The sequence below is a fragment of the Dermacentor variabilis genome, chromosome 3 (genome assembly GCF_050947875.1).
Source record: "Dermacentor variabilis isolate Ectoservices chromosome 3, ASM5094787v1, whole genome shotgun sequence".
In the NCBI taxonomy this organism is placed as follows: Eukaryota; Metazoa; Arthropoda; class Arachnida; order Ixodida; family Ixodidae; genus Dermacentor; species Dermacentor variabilis.
The window spans coordinates 3,081,737-3,094,869 of NC_134570.1; the positions used below are offsets into that span (position 1 = coordinate 3,081,737).

At 45.4% G+C, this 13,133-nt stretch overlaps 1 protein-coding gene across 2 annotated transcripts in view; it reads right to left on the bottom strand.

Moving 5' to 3' along the window:
- LOC142575086 (monocarboxylate transporter 9-like) overlaps window positions 1-13,133 on the bottom strand; it is a 163,093-nt gene that overhangs the window by 38,580 nt on the left and 111,380 nt on the right. Inside the window, exon 2 of one of the 2 annotated variants that reach the window (XM_075684067.1) lies at window positions 6,385-6,528. The exons of the other annotated variant lie outside the window; for it this stretch is intronic. Coding sequence (XP_075540182.1) covers window positions 6,385-6,528 — 144 coding nt within the window. The remainder of the gene's footprint in view (window positions 1-6,384; window positions 6,529-13,133) is intronic. 2 annotated transcript variants of the gene reach the window in all.

A 13,133-nucleotide genomic window follows, 5' to 3' on the forward strand; every position in this document is an offset into this window, starting at 1 on the left:
GTATTAAGTGGGGCTAAGCGAAGGCTGATTACATCTATAATTTCTTGCCGTCGGCGTGGAGAGTAACTAACAAGCGTGAATGTGTGTCGAAGCGGGCGAGTGAGCATGTGAGGCTCCGTGGCCAGGGGGAGTAAAATGTAAAACATGCGCATCGTTGCTAGCTGGACATAACGCATTATGCTTTTTCTTATGCTGTACCTTATAGGTTGATTTGGGCAATTGCTTATTCTATATGTCATTTACTTCTATCAAAACATACATGTTTCTATTCGGCATGATAACTCACACCAAACATTTCCCCTTTTTATGCACGCCCTGATTAGTTTTGACCCTTCTTAGGGGCAGTTCGGGGAAGAGGAAACCAGCCGAAAAGAGGAATGGCGCTACCTTGAAAACTTGTTTTATTTAGGAACCTTAACTGCGTGTGGGCCGGACAGCCGCCGGAAGCCGTTCTGCCGCTGTCCCCTGATGCTTCACTTCGGCAAAGCTTACTGAGGTAAGTGCATCAGCCTTTTCCTCACTTCATACAATGAGATCTTTTCATTTACATTTATTGCGATTATTTGTTTTCCTTTTTCCCAGCATGTGCAGCTTCTTTAGTAAGCTGGATGGTGGCCCTTCTAATTGACACATTGTGCTGAAGCATTGCAGCTGTCAGATAGATGGTCGTTGGCACTACACTTCGCACTTGGTTATTTTCCTTTACATCATTGTGATGTGTGTCCGAACCTCCGGCACTTGAAGCACTGCCTCGAGTTCAGTATGTATGGCCTGACGTTGATATTGAAATATCCTGGGCCAAGTGAACTGGGTATAGCACTATCCAAATGTGAGTATCACGTGTTTCGTGGGGATCTATTCGTCATTTCGCCGTTATTCTTTGCACCACGGTAACCCTTTGCCCTTGGAATCTTCTAATGAGTTCTTCGTCACTGAGTTTTCGGAAATCGTCTTCTGACGATTTCCTGAACAATTTTCTGACACTTACACCCCTGCTTAACTTGAGCGAGCGATGTGGAGAGATCGTCATGTAAACGTGATCGATACTGGTGAGTTCAGGGAGCTTTTCGACTTTATCTTTCTTTGTGAGTTCGAGGACGTGGTCTCCGCTTGTCGCTGTAGCGCCCAGCGACGCGGCTACGCGCGGACGCTAATGGTTGGCCCTCGTTCGGCATGGCAGAAGATGAGGACGTTGGGTGGCGCGTGCTCGCGGCCCATGGTCTGTTCTAAGAGCATGCTACGCTGGTTCATGAATCCTGGCACCTTCTTGGTTCGCGACAGCATCTTTAAGGCTTTCTAGCCCATTTCAATCGTCTTTGTTAGGCATTCGGATACGAGGAAAGGTGGAAGTTATTTTTTTACGGTTAAGCTGCCTTGATAGTGAAGGACATGGTACTTTGGGAACGTGTTTTCGTAGTTTCATAAAGAACTGCCAAGTTACTTCTGTGCGCCCTCTCTTTAGGGAGCGCACTTTAAAGGGAGGGAGAGCGTTTACCATTAAAATCTTGGAAAATTCGGTGACAATGATAGCCGCCCAACCCCAAGCCCAACAAGGTGAGTGAGAAATATACCTTCAGACGCCAATCACACATCGCCGCTACAACCTAATATAATATATCCAAGCCAGAATAACTACAGCAGGTTAATCCACGTCACACATAAATTCGGAAGTGAGAAGTGAAAAGAAGAAACAGCGTGAGTGAAAGGAAGACATTCAAGAGCAGAACAGAAAAAGGCCATTGTCGATTTGCTCCAGGTGGGTTAGTCTGGAAGAGCCATCCATGTGAAGCAGAGGCTGAAGAGGTATGTTGCCTCCACCGGGGGGCCTTAAAGGTCCAAAAACGCGACATAAAAAATCAATTCTGTACTATCGATGTCGTCGTCGGCGGCGGCGGCGGCAGCAGCAGCAGCAGCAACAGGACGACGGCCCCTCCCTACGATCTCCAATTACCCCTGTCCTGCGCCAGCCGATTCCAACTAACGCCCGCGAATTTCCTAATTCCATCGCTCCACCTAGTCTTCTGTCGGCCTCGATTGCGTTTCCCTTCTCTTGGTACCCATTCTGTAACCCTAATAGTCCAACGGTTATCTGACCTGCGCATTACATGACCTGCCCCGCTACATTTCTTTCTCTTGATGTCAATTAGAATATCGTCCACATCCGTTTGCTCTCCGATCCAAACCGCTCTCTTTCCGTCTCTTAATGTTATGCCTAGCAATCTTCGTTCCATCACTTATTGCGCGGTTCTTAACTTGCTCTCAAGCTTCTTTGTCAGTATCCAAATCTCTGACCCATATGTCAACACAGGTAAAATGCAACTTATTTTATACCTTCCTTTTGAATGATAACGGTAAGCTTCGAGTCAGGAACTGGCAGTATCTGCCGTATGCGATCCAACCCATTTTTATTCTTCTGTGAATTTCCTTCTCATAATCAGGGTTCCCTGTGATTATTTCACCTAGGTAAACGTACTCCTTCACAGTGGCCGACTGGCGATTCTGAACTTTTGTTCCTTTGCCAGGCTATTTATCATTCTCTTTTTCTTCTGCACATTAATCTTCAATCCCACTCTTACACTCTCTCTGTTAAGGTCCTCAATTATTTGTTGTAACTCGTCTCCATTGTTGCTGAATCGAACAACGTCATAGGCAAACCGAAGTGAATAGCATTGGAGAGATTGTGTCTACCTGTCTGACCCCAATCTTTATAGGTATCTTCCTGCTTTTCTTGTGTAGAATTAAGGTAGCTGCACAACATCTCTAGATATTTTCCAGGGTACTTACGTAAGCGTTCTGTACTCCTTGATTACGCAATGCTGCTATGACTGTTTGTATATCTACTAAATCAAATGCATTTTCTTAATCTATGAAAGCCACATAGAGATGCTTATTGCCCTCTGCGAATTTCTCGATAACCTGATTAATGACATAGATGTGATCCACTGTAGAGTATCCCTCCCTGAAGCCCGCCTCTTCCCTTGGTTGACTAAAGTCCAGTGTTGCCGTTATTCTACTGGAGACTAATACTGGAAGTAAGCTAATGGGCCTATAATTTGTCAATTATTTACCGTCTCCCTTTTTGTAGATTAGTATAATGTTTGCATTCTTCCAGTTTTCTGAGACCCTTGCAGTCGATAGACCCTTCGTATAAGGAGCCGCCAGTTTTCCAAGCATTATGTCTCCTCCATCTTTGATTAAATCGACTGTTATTCCATCTTCTCCTGCCGCTCTTCCTCGTCTCATGTCTTGCAGGGCCCTTTTGACTTCATCGCTAGTGATAGGAGGAGTTTCTGAATCCGTTCATTACTGTTTGTAATTGAGGTATCCTGACTCCTCTGGGTACTGTACAGGTCGGTATAGAATTCTTCCGCTGATTTTACTATATCTTCGAGATTGCTGATTATATTACCCTGCTTATCATTTAGTGAATACATCTTGGTTTGTCCGATGCCAAGTTTCTTTCTCGCTGATTTCAGGCTGCGTCCATTTTTACGGCTTCTTCAATCTTTCTTACGTTATAGTTTCGAATATTACTTATTTTCGCCTTGTTGATCAGTTTTAACAGTTCCGCGAATTCTGTCTTCTCACTTCAGTTGGACGCTTTCATTTTTTGACGTTTCTTTATTAGGTCATTTGTTAATTGGGAGAGCATGCCTACTGGCTGCCTCGGTGCCTTGCCTCCCACTTCAATTGCTGCCTCTGAAGCCAACCTAGTTACAGCTTCATTCATTAGGTCTATGTCATCATCATGTCCCTGTTCTAAGGCTGCATATTTGTTTGCAAATACCAGCCTGAATGTTTCTCCTTTTACCCTTGCTGCATCAAGGTTGACCTGTTTCTTCGTGACCAATTTTACTCTTTCTCTCTTCAAATTTAGGTGTATCCTAGCCCTCACCAACCTACGATCACTGCACTTTACGCTACTTATCACTTCTACATCCTGCACTATGCTGGGATCAGCAGAAAGTATGAATTCAATTTCATTTATTGTTTCACCATTAGGGCATTTCCAGGTCCACTTTCTGTTGCTATGCTTCTTGAAAAAGGTGTTCATTATTCGAAGCTTATTCCTTTCTCCGAATTGTACCAGCATCTCTACTCTAGCGTTCCTAGAATCGACGCCATAGTTGCCCATTGCTTGTTCCCCAGCATGCTTTTTCGTCACTTTTGCATTGAAGTCACCCATTACTATAGTATACTGAGTTTGTACTTTTCTCATCGATAATTCAACATATTCATAAAACTGATCTACTTCCTCATCGTCGTGACTGGACGTTGGAGCGTAGGTTTGTACTACCTTTGATCTATACCTCGTGTTAAGCTTGATTACGAATACAGTTACCCTCTCATTAATGCTGTAGAATTCGCCAATGTTGCCCGCTATGTCCTTATGGATTGCGAATCCTACTCCGTATTGCTTCTTATCTACGAGACCTCTATAGCAGAGGACATGTCCGTTATTCAGCAATGTATAAGCCTCACCAGTTCTTCCAATCTCACTAAGGCCGATGATATCCCAAACAATCTCTGATAATACCTCAAAGAGTCTTGCTAAGCTAGCCTTACTCGAGAGTGTTCGGGTATTAAACGTTGCAAGCGTCAGTTTCCATTGGCGGCCTGTCCAGATCCAGAAATTCTCAGCACCCTCTGCTGCGTTACAGGTCTGACCGCCGCCTTGGTCAGGTGCTCCGCAGCTGCTGCGGACAGAGGGCCATTGGGTAATTGAGTGAGCCATTTTGGAGGGGGTGGCCGAATACTGAACCAGGGAGGACAATTCCTGTTCTGGTGAGGGAGCGTCTTGTTGAAGCTTAGTGGGCCTTACTAATTTCGTTGTGCCTAAATTAGTATAGCCCCACTCGCTCTCGGCATCTTTTGCCGGTGACAGGCGTCACTATAGCCTGCAAGTAATGTGCTCGATGTTGTGATCGATGTTATACTGCCCTTTAATTATTTGATTAAAAATTCAAAGCTAAACAGCGATTTGTGTTGCTTAAGGCTGGTAGATTGACTATCGACAATAGCTCAGTTATGGATGTGCAGCTAAAATTATTAAAAACGAAACGAAAATCCATTCTTTGCACTATTTCCAGTTTGTCAATATTTGTTTCTTTTTTGTGTGGGTCTCAAATGATCACAACATAATCAAGTCTTGGTAGTATAATATTCTTGTATGCCAGCAGACGCACTTGAAGTTTTGATAGCTTAAGCACTCTTCGAGGCAAGTACAGCTTACGGCATGCGTTGCTGGTTACAAGATTGATGTTTAGTCTAATTCAGGTTATTGCACATCCAAGCACCTAAATACTTATACTCTGTAACCCCACAGAGCTACACATCATAAGCAGAATAGACGAAGGTAACAAGGTTCTTCGTTTTCATAATGTTTATAAATGCTGTTTTGTTAATGTTAATGGACATTTGCCGGGCTTCTCATCATGCACAAGCTTTCTGAAATGCCCGCTTTACTATTAGTTCATCAGCAGAATTGTTGACAGTGGAGTACAGCACAAAGTCATCGGCAAACAGTTTTATGCTAACAGAGACATCACGTAGAATGCCATTAATTAATATTAGGAAAGGTATTAGCCCAAGCACCAAGCCTTGTCGGACGCCATAGTCAACTGGAGGTTGGCTTTACGGGTAACGCTTGAAAACGACGTATTCCTGCATATTGCTAAGTCAAGCATTCAGCGAAGTTGCAAGTTGTTTGTTCTGTAGTGTATTTTTAGCATAAAAATGGGAATTTTTGTGCAAAACTTTGTCGAAAGTCTTTTCAAAGTCTATAACAATTGCGTCAATTCTTCCATTATTAGTGTGTTATTTGAGTTGGCGAAATCATGCAGCGTTTCCACAAGCTGCCTGGAAGTCGAAATCCTTTTTTTAACCGATGCTGGCATTCAGTTAGTATTTCATGTTTCCTGTTCCTTTTATGTTTCTTTTTGTTTCTATCTTGGAGGCAATCTGCGCTGGGTTCGAAGGCTAACCGGGCGGATATAGCTGATGGCTCGTGAGCTGTGCTCTGGCGCGCCTAGTTCGCGCTGAAGCAGCACGAAGGGGAATGCACTCGCCGCCGCTCGCGCCAGCGAGTGCGTTGGTGTTTGCATGTGCACGCGTGCCAACGTGCATGTTAATTCAGGTAGCAAGCGAATGTTTACCGCAGATTATACAGCCGATAGAACGACAAACGGGCACTTCTTATAGTTGTCCAATAATGTGCTATCGCAAGCAATGCTTCGCCTGTCGGGCGAAACTATGACTTTTTGTCTTCAAGGACAAGCTAATGGGTTCCTTCATTTAAAAATCCGGCCTCTGTTTAAGGCATCCCTTGTTCTCTTGCTTGATCACGTGAAATGTGTCCGCTTAGTATACAGTAGTGCGACTTACCGTGGATCACGCCGAAAAGCAGAGAGATGTAGAAGACGTCAGAGATGAAAAAGCACAAAGCCACGGACACCGATGAGATGGCCGATGACAGCAGGATGATGTTGCGGATAGGGAAGAACTTAGACAGGAAGCCGAAAGCGGGCGCTGGGACATTAACAGAAAGAAGTGTTAGCATCAGTTTTGCGGCATGATAGGACAACACATAGCACTTAGTCACCAGGTACTAGTGCAAATAAAAGTAGGAAGTTTGCAAATCCGTAAGTCTGCAGCAACAACAGATATCGCAGTTTTGTAAACATTGTGCGTTAGGTTCTTAAGATATTCGCTTTCTCTAAATCAGTGGCTACCAAACCTTTCTCGCTAAAGGGCCATATTGCCTACCAGGAGCGGTATTGAAGGCTGGTAATCAATCAGTAATAAATAAATAAATAAATACATTGAACAGCCAGTATAAATTCGCACACATAAATAGATGTACTGCACGTAGAATAAACTATATTTCAAATCTGGTGATTATCGCGCGCTGAATGCGGTCGCTGTTCATGACCGATACCCGGTACGAAATATTCAGGATTGCACTGCCTTTATAACCGGCAGAACAATATATTATAAAATCGATCTTCTGAAAGCGTATAAGCAGATCTCAGGTGAGCCAACCAAAATTCCAAAAACTGCTATAACTAGCCCGTGTGGCTTTTTTGAGTATTTACGCATGATTTTCCGTTTGCGCTACGCAGCTCAAACCATTCAGCGTTTTATAGACGAAGTCACCAAAGGCCTACCATTTTGTTTCGCCTACATGGATGATCTCGTCGCCAGCAGCGATGCTGAAAGCCACTAAAGCACATCTACGTCAACTTTTCATTCGACTTCGTGATTAGGATCTCGTCATCAATATTGACATATGTGAGTTTGGGGTCCCGCAAATCGATTTTCTCGGCCATCACACCCAAAATAATGGCATCACTCCGCTGCCTGACAAGGTACAGGCGATCATGGTGCAAGGTGCAAGCGACCTGCCACCAAAGTGCACACGTAGCTTGCGACGTTTTCTCGGCCTCATCAATTTTTACCGCCGTTTCATCCCTGTAAGCTCTAAGTTGGTGCATAGCCGACATCCACCACCTGCTGTGCCCAGCATTGAAAGCACCTCGCTGCAGCGGGACTTTCGCCGCATAACCCTAGCAATTACACTGCTTGGACGCAGGGACCACATCATCGATACCACTTGGACTTCTATAGATCCGTAAATCTCTTTTCATTCGTTTAATCATCCTTATTCGCCCGCATCCCATACCCCTGCATGCCCTGAGGCATTTACCCTCGCATTAAAAAAAAGTTGCTGCAGCTTCTTGAAGCATTCCTTTCCATTTCGAAAGCTGAGTCTACCCACTTCCTTGGGACACGACCGTTGATCAAGCTTTTGCCGCCGTTAAGACCGAACTGGCACAAGCCGCCCTCCTGAATCACCCTTCACCGATCGCTCCCACTAATGGTGGTCGCTTCTTCAGAAACCGTGGGAGCAGCTCTTCATCAGTGAATTAATGGTGCATGAGCCCCCATCTCCTTCTTTTCCCACAAGTTACGCGACATTGAACCCGGATACAGCACTTTCGGACTGGAGCTCTTCACGGCCTACCTCGCAGTGCAGCATTTCAGGTACTTTCTTGAAGGTCGGCAATTTATAATTCTTACAAATGACAAACCATTTATTTCAGCTTTACGTTCCTGCAGTGCCACCATACTCCTAGAGAGCTCCGATATCTTGCTTTTATTGCCGAATTCACGAAAGACCTACGCTATGTCAAAGGCAGCCTTACGGGCCGAAACGTGGTCAATCCGCCCGTCCATCCCGCCTTCGTCCGCCCGCGTGCGGATGGCTGTCTGGTAGTCTGGGCCGCAGACGGACGACTGGACGCAAGTTTGCCATCGACACGCCTGCTCGTCTCTCATTGGCTGGTCCGAGGCGGACGGCGTCAGTTGTCTTCACGGCAAACATGGCGCTTGCTCGAAGCGAAGCCGGGACGCGAGGCCTTAGCTTGTGATTTTTACTAGAGTTACCTAGGCGCCCACGGAGATAGTCATCGAAGGCAGCAAGCCGGTGTACCCTTCCAGGCCTCGTCTGTGAGAGCAATCGCCGACAGAAACAAACAGAGCGCAGGAAGTCTATGTTGTGTTTACGAGAGCGTCGGAGGAAGTATTTGAAGCCGTGGACTTGATGATTTCTCGTGCCGTACTTCGCGTGTGCGTCGCAAACGAGAAGATTATCACACACACGTGCGTTCTTAGAAGAAAACACGTTGAGGGCGTGGCGAAATGAAAAGTGTCCGATCGGCGCACCCAGTGTACGCGATCCGCATGTGTTCTGTGTATGCGGTTGGTTGCCGCGAACTGGTGAACACCCGTCCTTTGCAACTTCCAGACGTGACGATACGATCAGTAGCCATAAGATTTTATTACCTCGTAAACGCTGTCATTCCGAGTGTGCTATACTGTGTAAAGCAATGAAGGGGGCTAGTTGGTGAACGCTCATGGTTATACTGTGCGTGAGCCGTTTTGCCGGCGGCGGTGCACCTTGGTGGCCGCAACGTTCGAGCTGTGTTCTTGCTGTTACGAACTGTTCGAAAGGTACAAATCGTGATATATGCGCGATGTGCCGCGGCATTACTCGGTGTAGGAGTGCTCGTTCTACACGATGTGCGTGTGCTCAGAAGTGAACCATTTGTTCCGCTTGCTACTTGTGTTTACCGTTCTACTACTGCTCCTATCCTACTTCTGGCATGCAAGACGCTACAACTACGTCTACTTCTGCTTCGTCTACCTCAACTCCCCCGCCTTTGTTATCGGGGTCCAGCATGGCGTTGGCGCCCCCCCCCCTCCCATGTCGCCTTTCCTTGCACTACCCCGTAGTCCTTCGCTACCGTGGCTAACTTGGAAACGTTCTTTTTGCACGTTTCTCCACGCGACCGCATGCGAGGCGCTACAAGACGAGAGTAAGAAGATATGCAGTAGCTTCTTACTCTCGTTAGAGTTACGAAGTTACTCATAAGTACTCTTGCTCTCGTTAGAGAAGTTACTCAGTAAGTTAGGCTTTGAATGACAGCGTCTCTACTACGACCTGGCGTCGCAAATTGACCTGACAACTGAAACATTCGAAAACATTCTTCGCATCTTCGACAGACATTAAGAAAGCACAAATCTCCTGGTGCATCGTATTATCTTCAGGCGCAGAAAACAACAACTGGGGAAACGTTTCAGGACTTCGCCACCGCTTGAGTGTACTAGACTGTGGTCGAGTCGGCCGAGCAGTACTCTCTCGCTGAGGCGCCACGTGTAGAAAAATTTTGCGAGGGTGCTGCGAGCGAACTGAATAGGGGTGGAGACGCGCTTCGCGGCATATTCAACGTACTTTCGCTGCGGGCCCTGAGACCGATTGTGCGCGTACGTTCTTATAATAGTGCTTTATTCCCACTGCAAACTTTGATTAACACATTTTTGCTACGCATATATAACTCAGGCATGTGTTATAGAACTTGACGTCTTCAATTTTGCTGTCGTTGTCTAGTTTGTCGTCTAGTGATTCGCGTGTTCGTTGCGCGGACGCTGGCGGGCGCCCATTTTTATGTGCAAAAAGTCTATGCAGTAAAATTTTTTTATGGTTTTACTTGCATTGGTGCGCCCGCGACTCTTGTCGGCCGGTACCAATCATCGTTTTAGCCAGTTGAACGGCTGTGTTTAACATTGTTTTCTACATGTAACACGTAATTTTTGCCACGGAAGCCGCCTATCTGCAACATGAAGCTATGTGAGAAAACGTTATTGATATTGTGTCATTTGACGCGCGTTTTTTTGTTTGTGGAATATTGATCAGGGACAATGATCAAAGAAAACAATACTATAGTGAAATAAACTAGGTTCATTAACTACGCGATGCGAAGAGATGCAAATGATCAATGTACTACTAGGTAAATCTAAGCGTACATGGACAAACATCTCCACGACATATACGCAAGAGAAAAATTACGAAATATTCTAAATGCACTGATTGAAAAAGTGAGAACTCCCGTCCGGAATAAGCGTGTTTATTTTAGAAATTACATCATCATCATTACCCACCGTGGTTGCTGAGTGGCTATGGTGTTGGGCTGCTGAGCACAAGGTTGCGGGATCGAATCCCGGCCACGGCGGCCGCATTTCGATGGGGGCGAAATGCGAAAACACCCGTGTACTTAGATTTAGGTGCACGTTAAAAAACCCCGGGTGGTCGAAATTTCCGGAGCCCTCCTCCACTACGGCGTGCCTCATAATCAGAAAGCGGTTTTGGCACGTAAAAACCCATAATCTAAATTTAGATTTTAATACCATAATCATCATCAGCAGCAGCATCAGCCTATTTTATGTACACTGCAGGAGGAAAGCCTCTCCTTGTGATCTCCACCCTGTCCTGCTCCAACCGATTCCTACTACTGCCTGCAAATTTCCTCATTTCGTCGCACCACCTTGTCTTCTGCCGTCCTCTACTGCGCTTCCTTTCTATTGATACCCATTCTGTATCCCTAATGGTCCAACGGTTATCTAACCTGGGGATTACGTGACCTGCCCAGCGCCATTCTTTTCTCTTCATCTGAATTAGAATATCGTCTATATCCGTTTGCTCTCTGATCCAAACCGCTCTCTTTCTGCCTCTTAAGTTATGCCTAGCATTCTTCGTGTGATCGCTCTTTGCGCGGCCTTTGTTCTCAAGCTTCTCTGTCAGTCTCCACGTCTCTGCCTCATATGTCAGCACCTGTAAAATGCACCCATTGCATACCTACCTTTTCAATGATAACGGTAAGCTTCCAGTCAAGACTCACGATGTCTGCCGTATGCGATCCAGCCCATTTTTATTCTTCTGTGAATTTCCTTCTCACGGTCAGGGTTCCCTGTGATTAGTTGACCTAGGTAAACGTACTCCTTCAAAGACTCTAGAGGTGGACTTGCGATCCTGAACTCTTGTTCCCTTGCCCGGTTATTCATAATTATCTTTCTCTTCCACATATTAATCTTCAACCCCATTCTTACACTCTCCCTGTTAAGGTCCTCAATCATTAGTTGTAACTCGTCTGCAGTGCTGCTGAATAGAACAATGTCATCGGCAAACCGAAGGTTGCTGAGGTACTCGCCATCGATCCTTACTCCTAAACCTTCCCAGTATAATAGCTTGAATACTCCTTCCAAGCACGCAGTGAATAGCATTGGAGAGATTGTGTCTCCTTTTCTGACCCCTTTCTTTATAGGTATCTTCCTGCTTTTCGTGTGTAGAATTAAGGTGGGTGTGGAATCGCTGTAGATATTTTCCCGGGTATTTACGAAGGCGGTCTGTACTCCTTGATAACGGAATGCCGCTATGACTGTTGGTATCTCTACTGAATCAAATGCCTTTTCGTAATTTATGAAAGCCATATATTGGGCTTTTTGTACTCTGCGGCTTTCTCGACAACCTGATTAATGGCACGGATGTGATCCATTGCAGATTATTCCTTCCTGAAGCCAGCCTGTTCCCTTGGTTGACTGAAGTCCAGTGTTGCCCTCATTCTACTGGAGATTATCTTCGTAAATATTTTATATAATACTGGGAGTAAGCTAATGGGCCTATAATTCTTCAGTTCTTGAACGTCTCCCTTTTTGTGGATTAGTAGAATGATTGCGTTCTTCCAGTTTTCTGGGACCCTTGCAGTCGATAGACACTCCGTATAGAAAGCCGCCAGTTTTTCTAGCATTATGTCTCCTTCATATTTGATTAAATCCACTGGTATTCCATCTTCTCATGCCGCATTCCCCCGTTTCATGTCTTACAAGGCCCTTTTGACTTCACCTCTAGGTATAGGAGGAGTTTCTGTACCCTGCACATTATTGTTTTGAATGGAGCACTCCTGAGTACCAGCCCTCGGTGAACCATTAGAATTTGCAAGAGAAGGCATCAAGGCAATTATTGGACGTTAATAGGAACAACAGTGTTACGGACAAGATTCTGGTGAACAACTTCCTAGCTGTCATTCAATACAAACGCACTATTTTGGGACCACTTGTAAATCTGCAAACTTGGTTCAGGGAAGGAGAGCAATATTTTTTATAGTCTCACCATGTCTGCAAGACTGTAATCAATTAAAACTGGGTGCCCAATGTAATACCCCACTTCTTCAACGAACACGCAAATCTACAAATATGTTTACGACTATGTGAGGCATACCGTTACTTTAAGTGCTTCAGCATTCTTCTTCTGATAGTGCACCAGATAAAAGCAGCCGTTTATATTGCAGAAGCTGCTTAGTTGACCGGACGTACAGTAGGGAACGGCATTACATTGAACGCATGAAATATAATATAAGACTAACATGGTTTTTCTCAGTAATCAGGCTCGAGAATAATTTATTTCGTTTACACCCCTAGAAAAGGCCGAAGGACGCTGTTACAACTTGTCACTCCCAAGTGGTGTAATACAAGGGGACTTTTGACGGCACCCCGGGCAGTTAGCTACGTATCTGGTTGGGTGCACTTGACTTACAAGGCTTAAGTTGGGGAACGATCCTGTATGGAGCTGTCTCTGATCGGTGGCCTCCGCCCTCATGAGTGGTTTATGTGGGAGAGCATATCGGTATCATCAGTCCCCTGTAGTGTGCCAATAAAGCCGAGTATTCATTTGGAACAGATGGTAGACTTTCGAGTGTGGACTCTTCGAGTGCCCAGATCGTAAAAAGTCGGGCTACCCT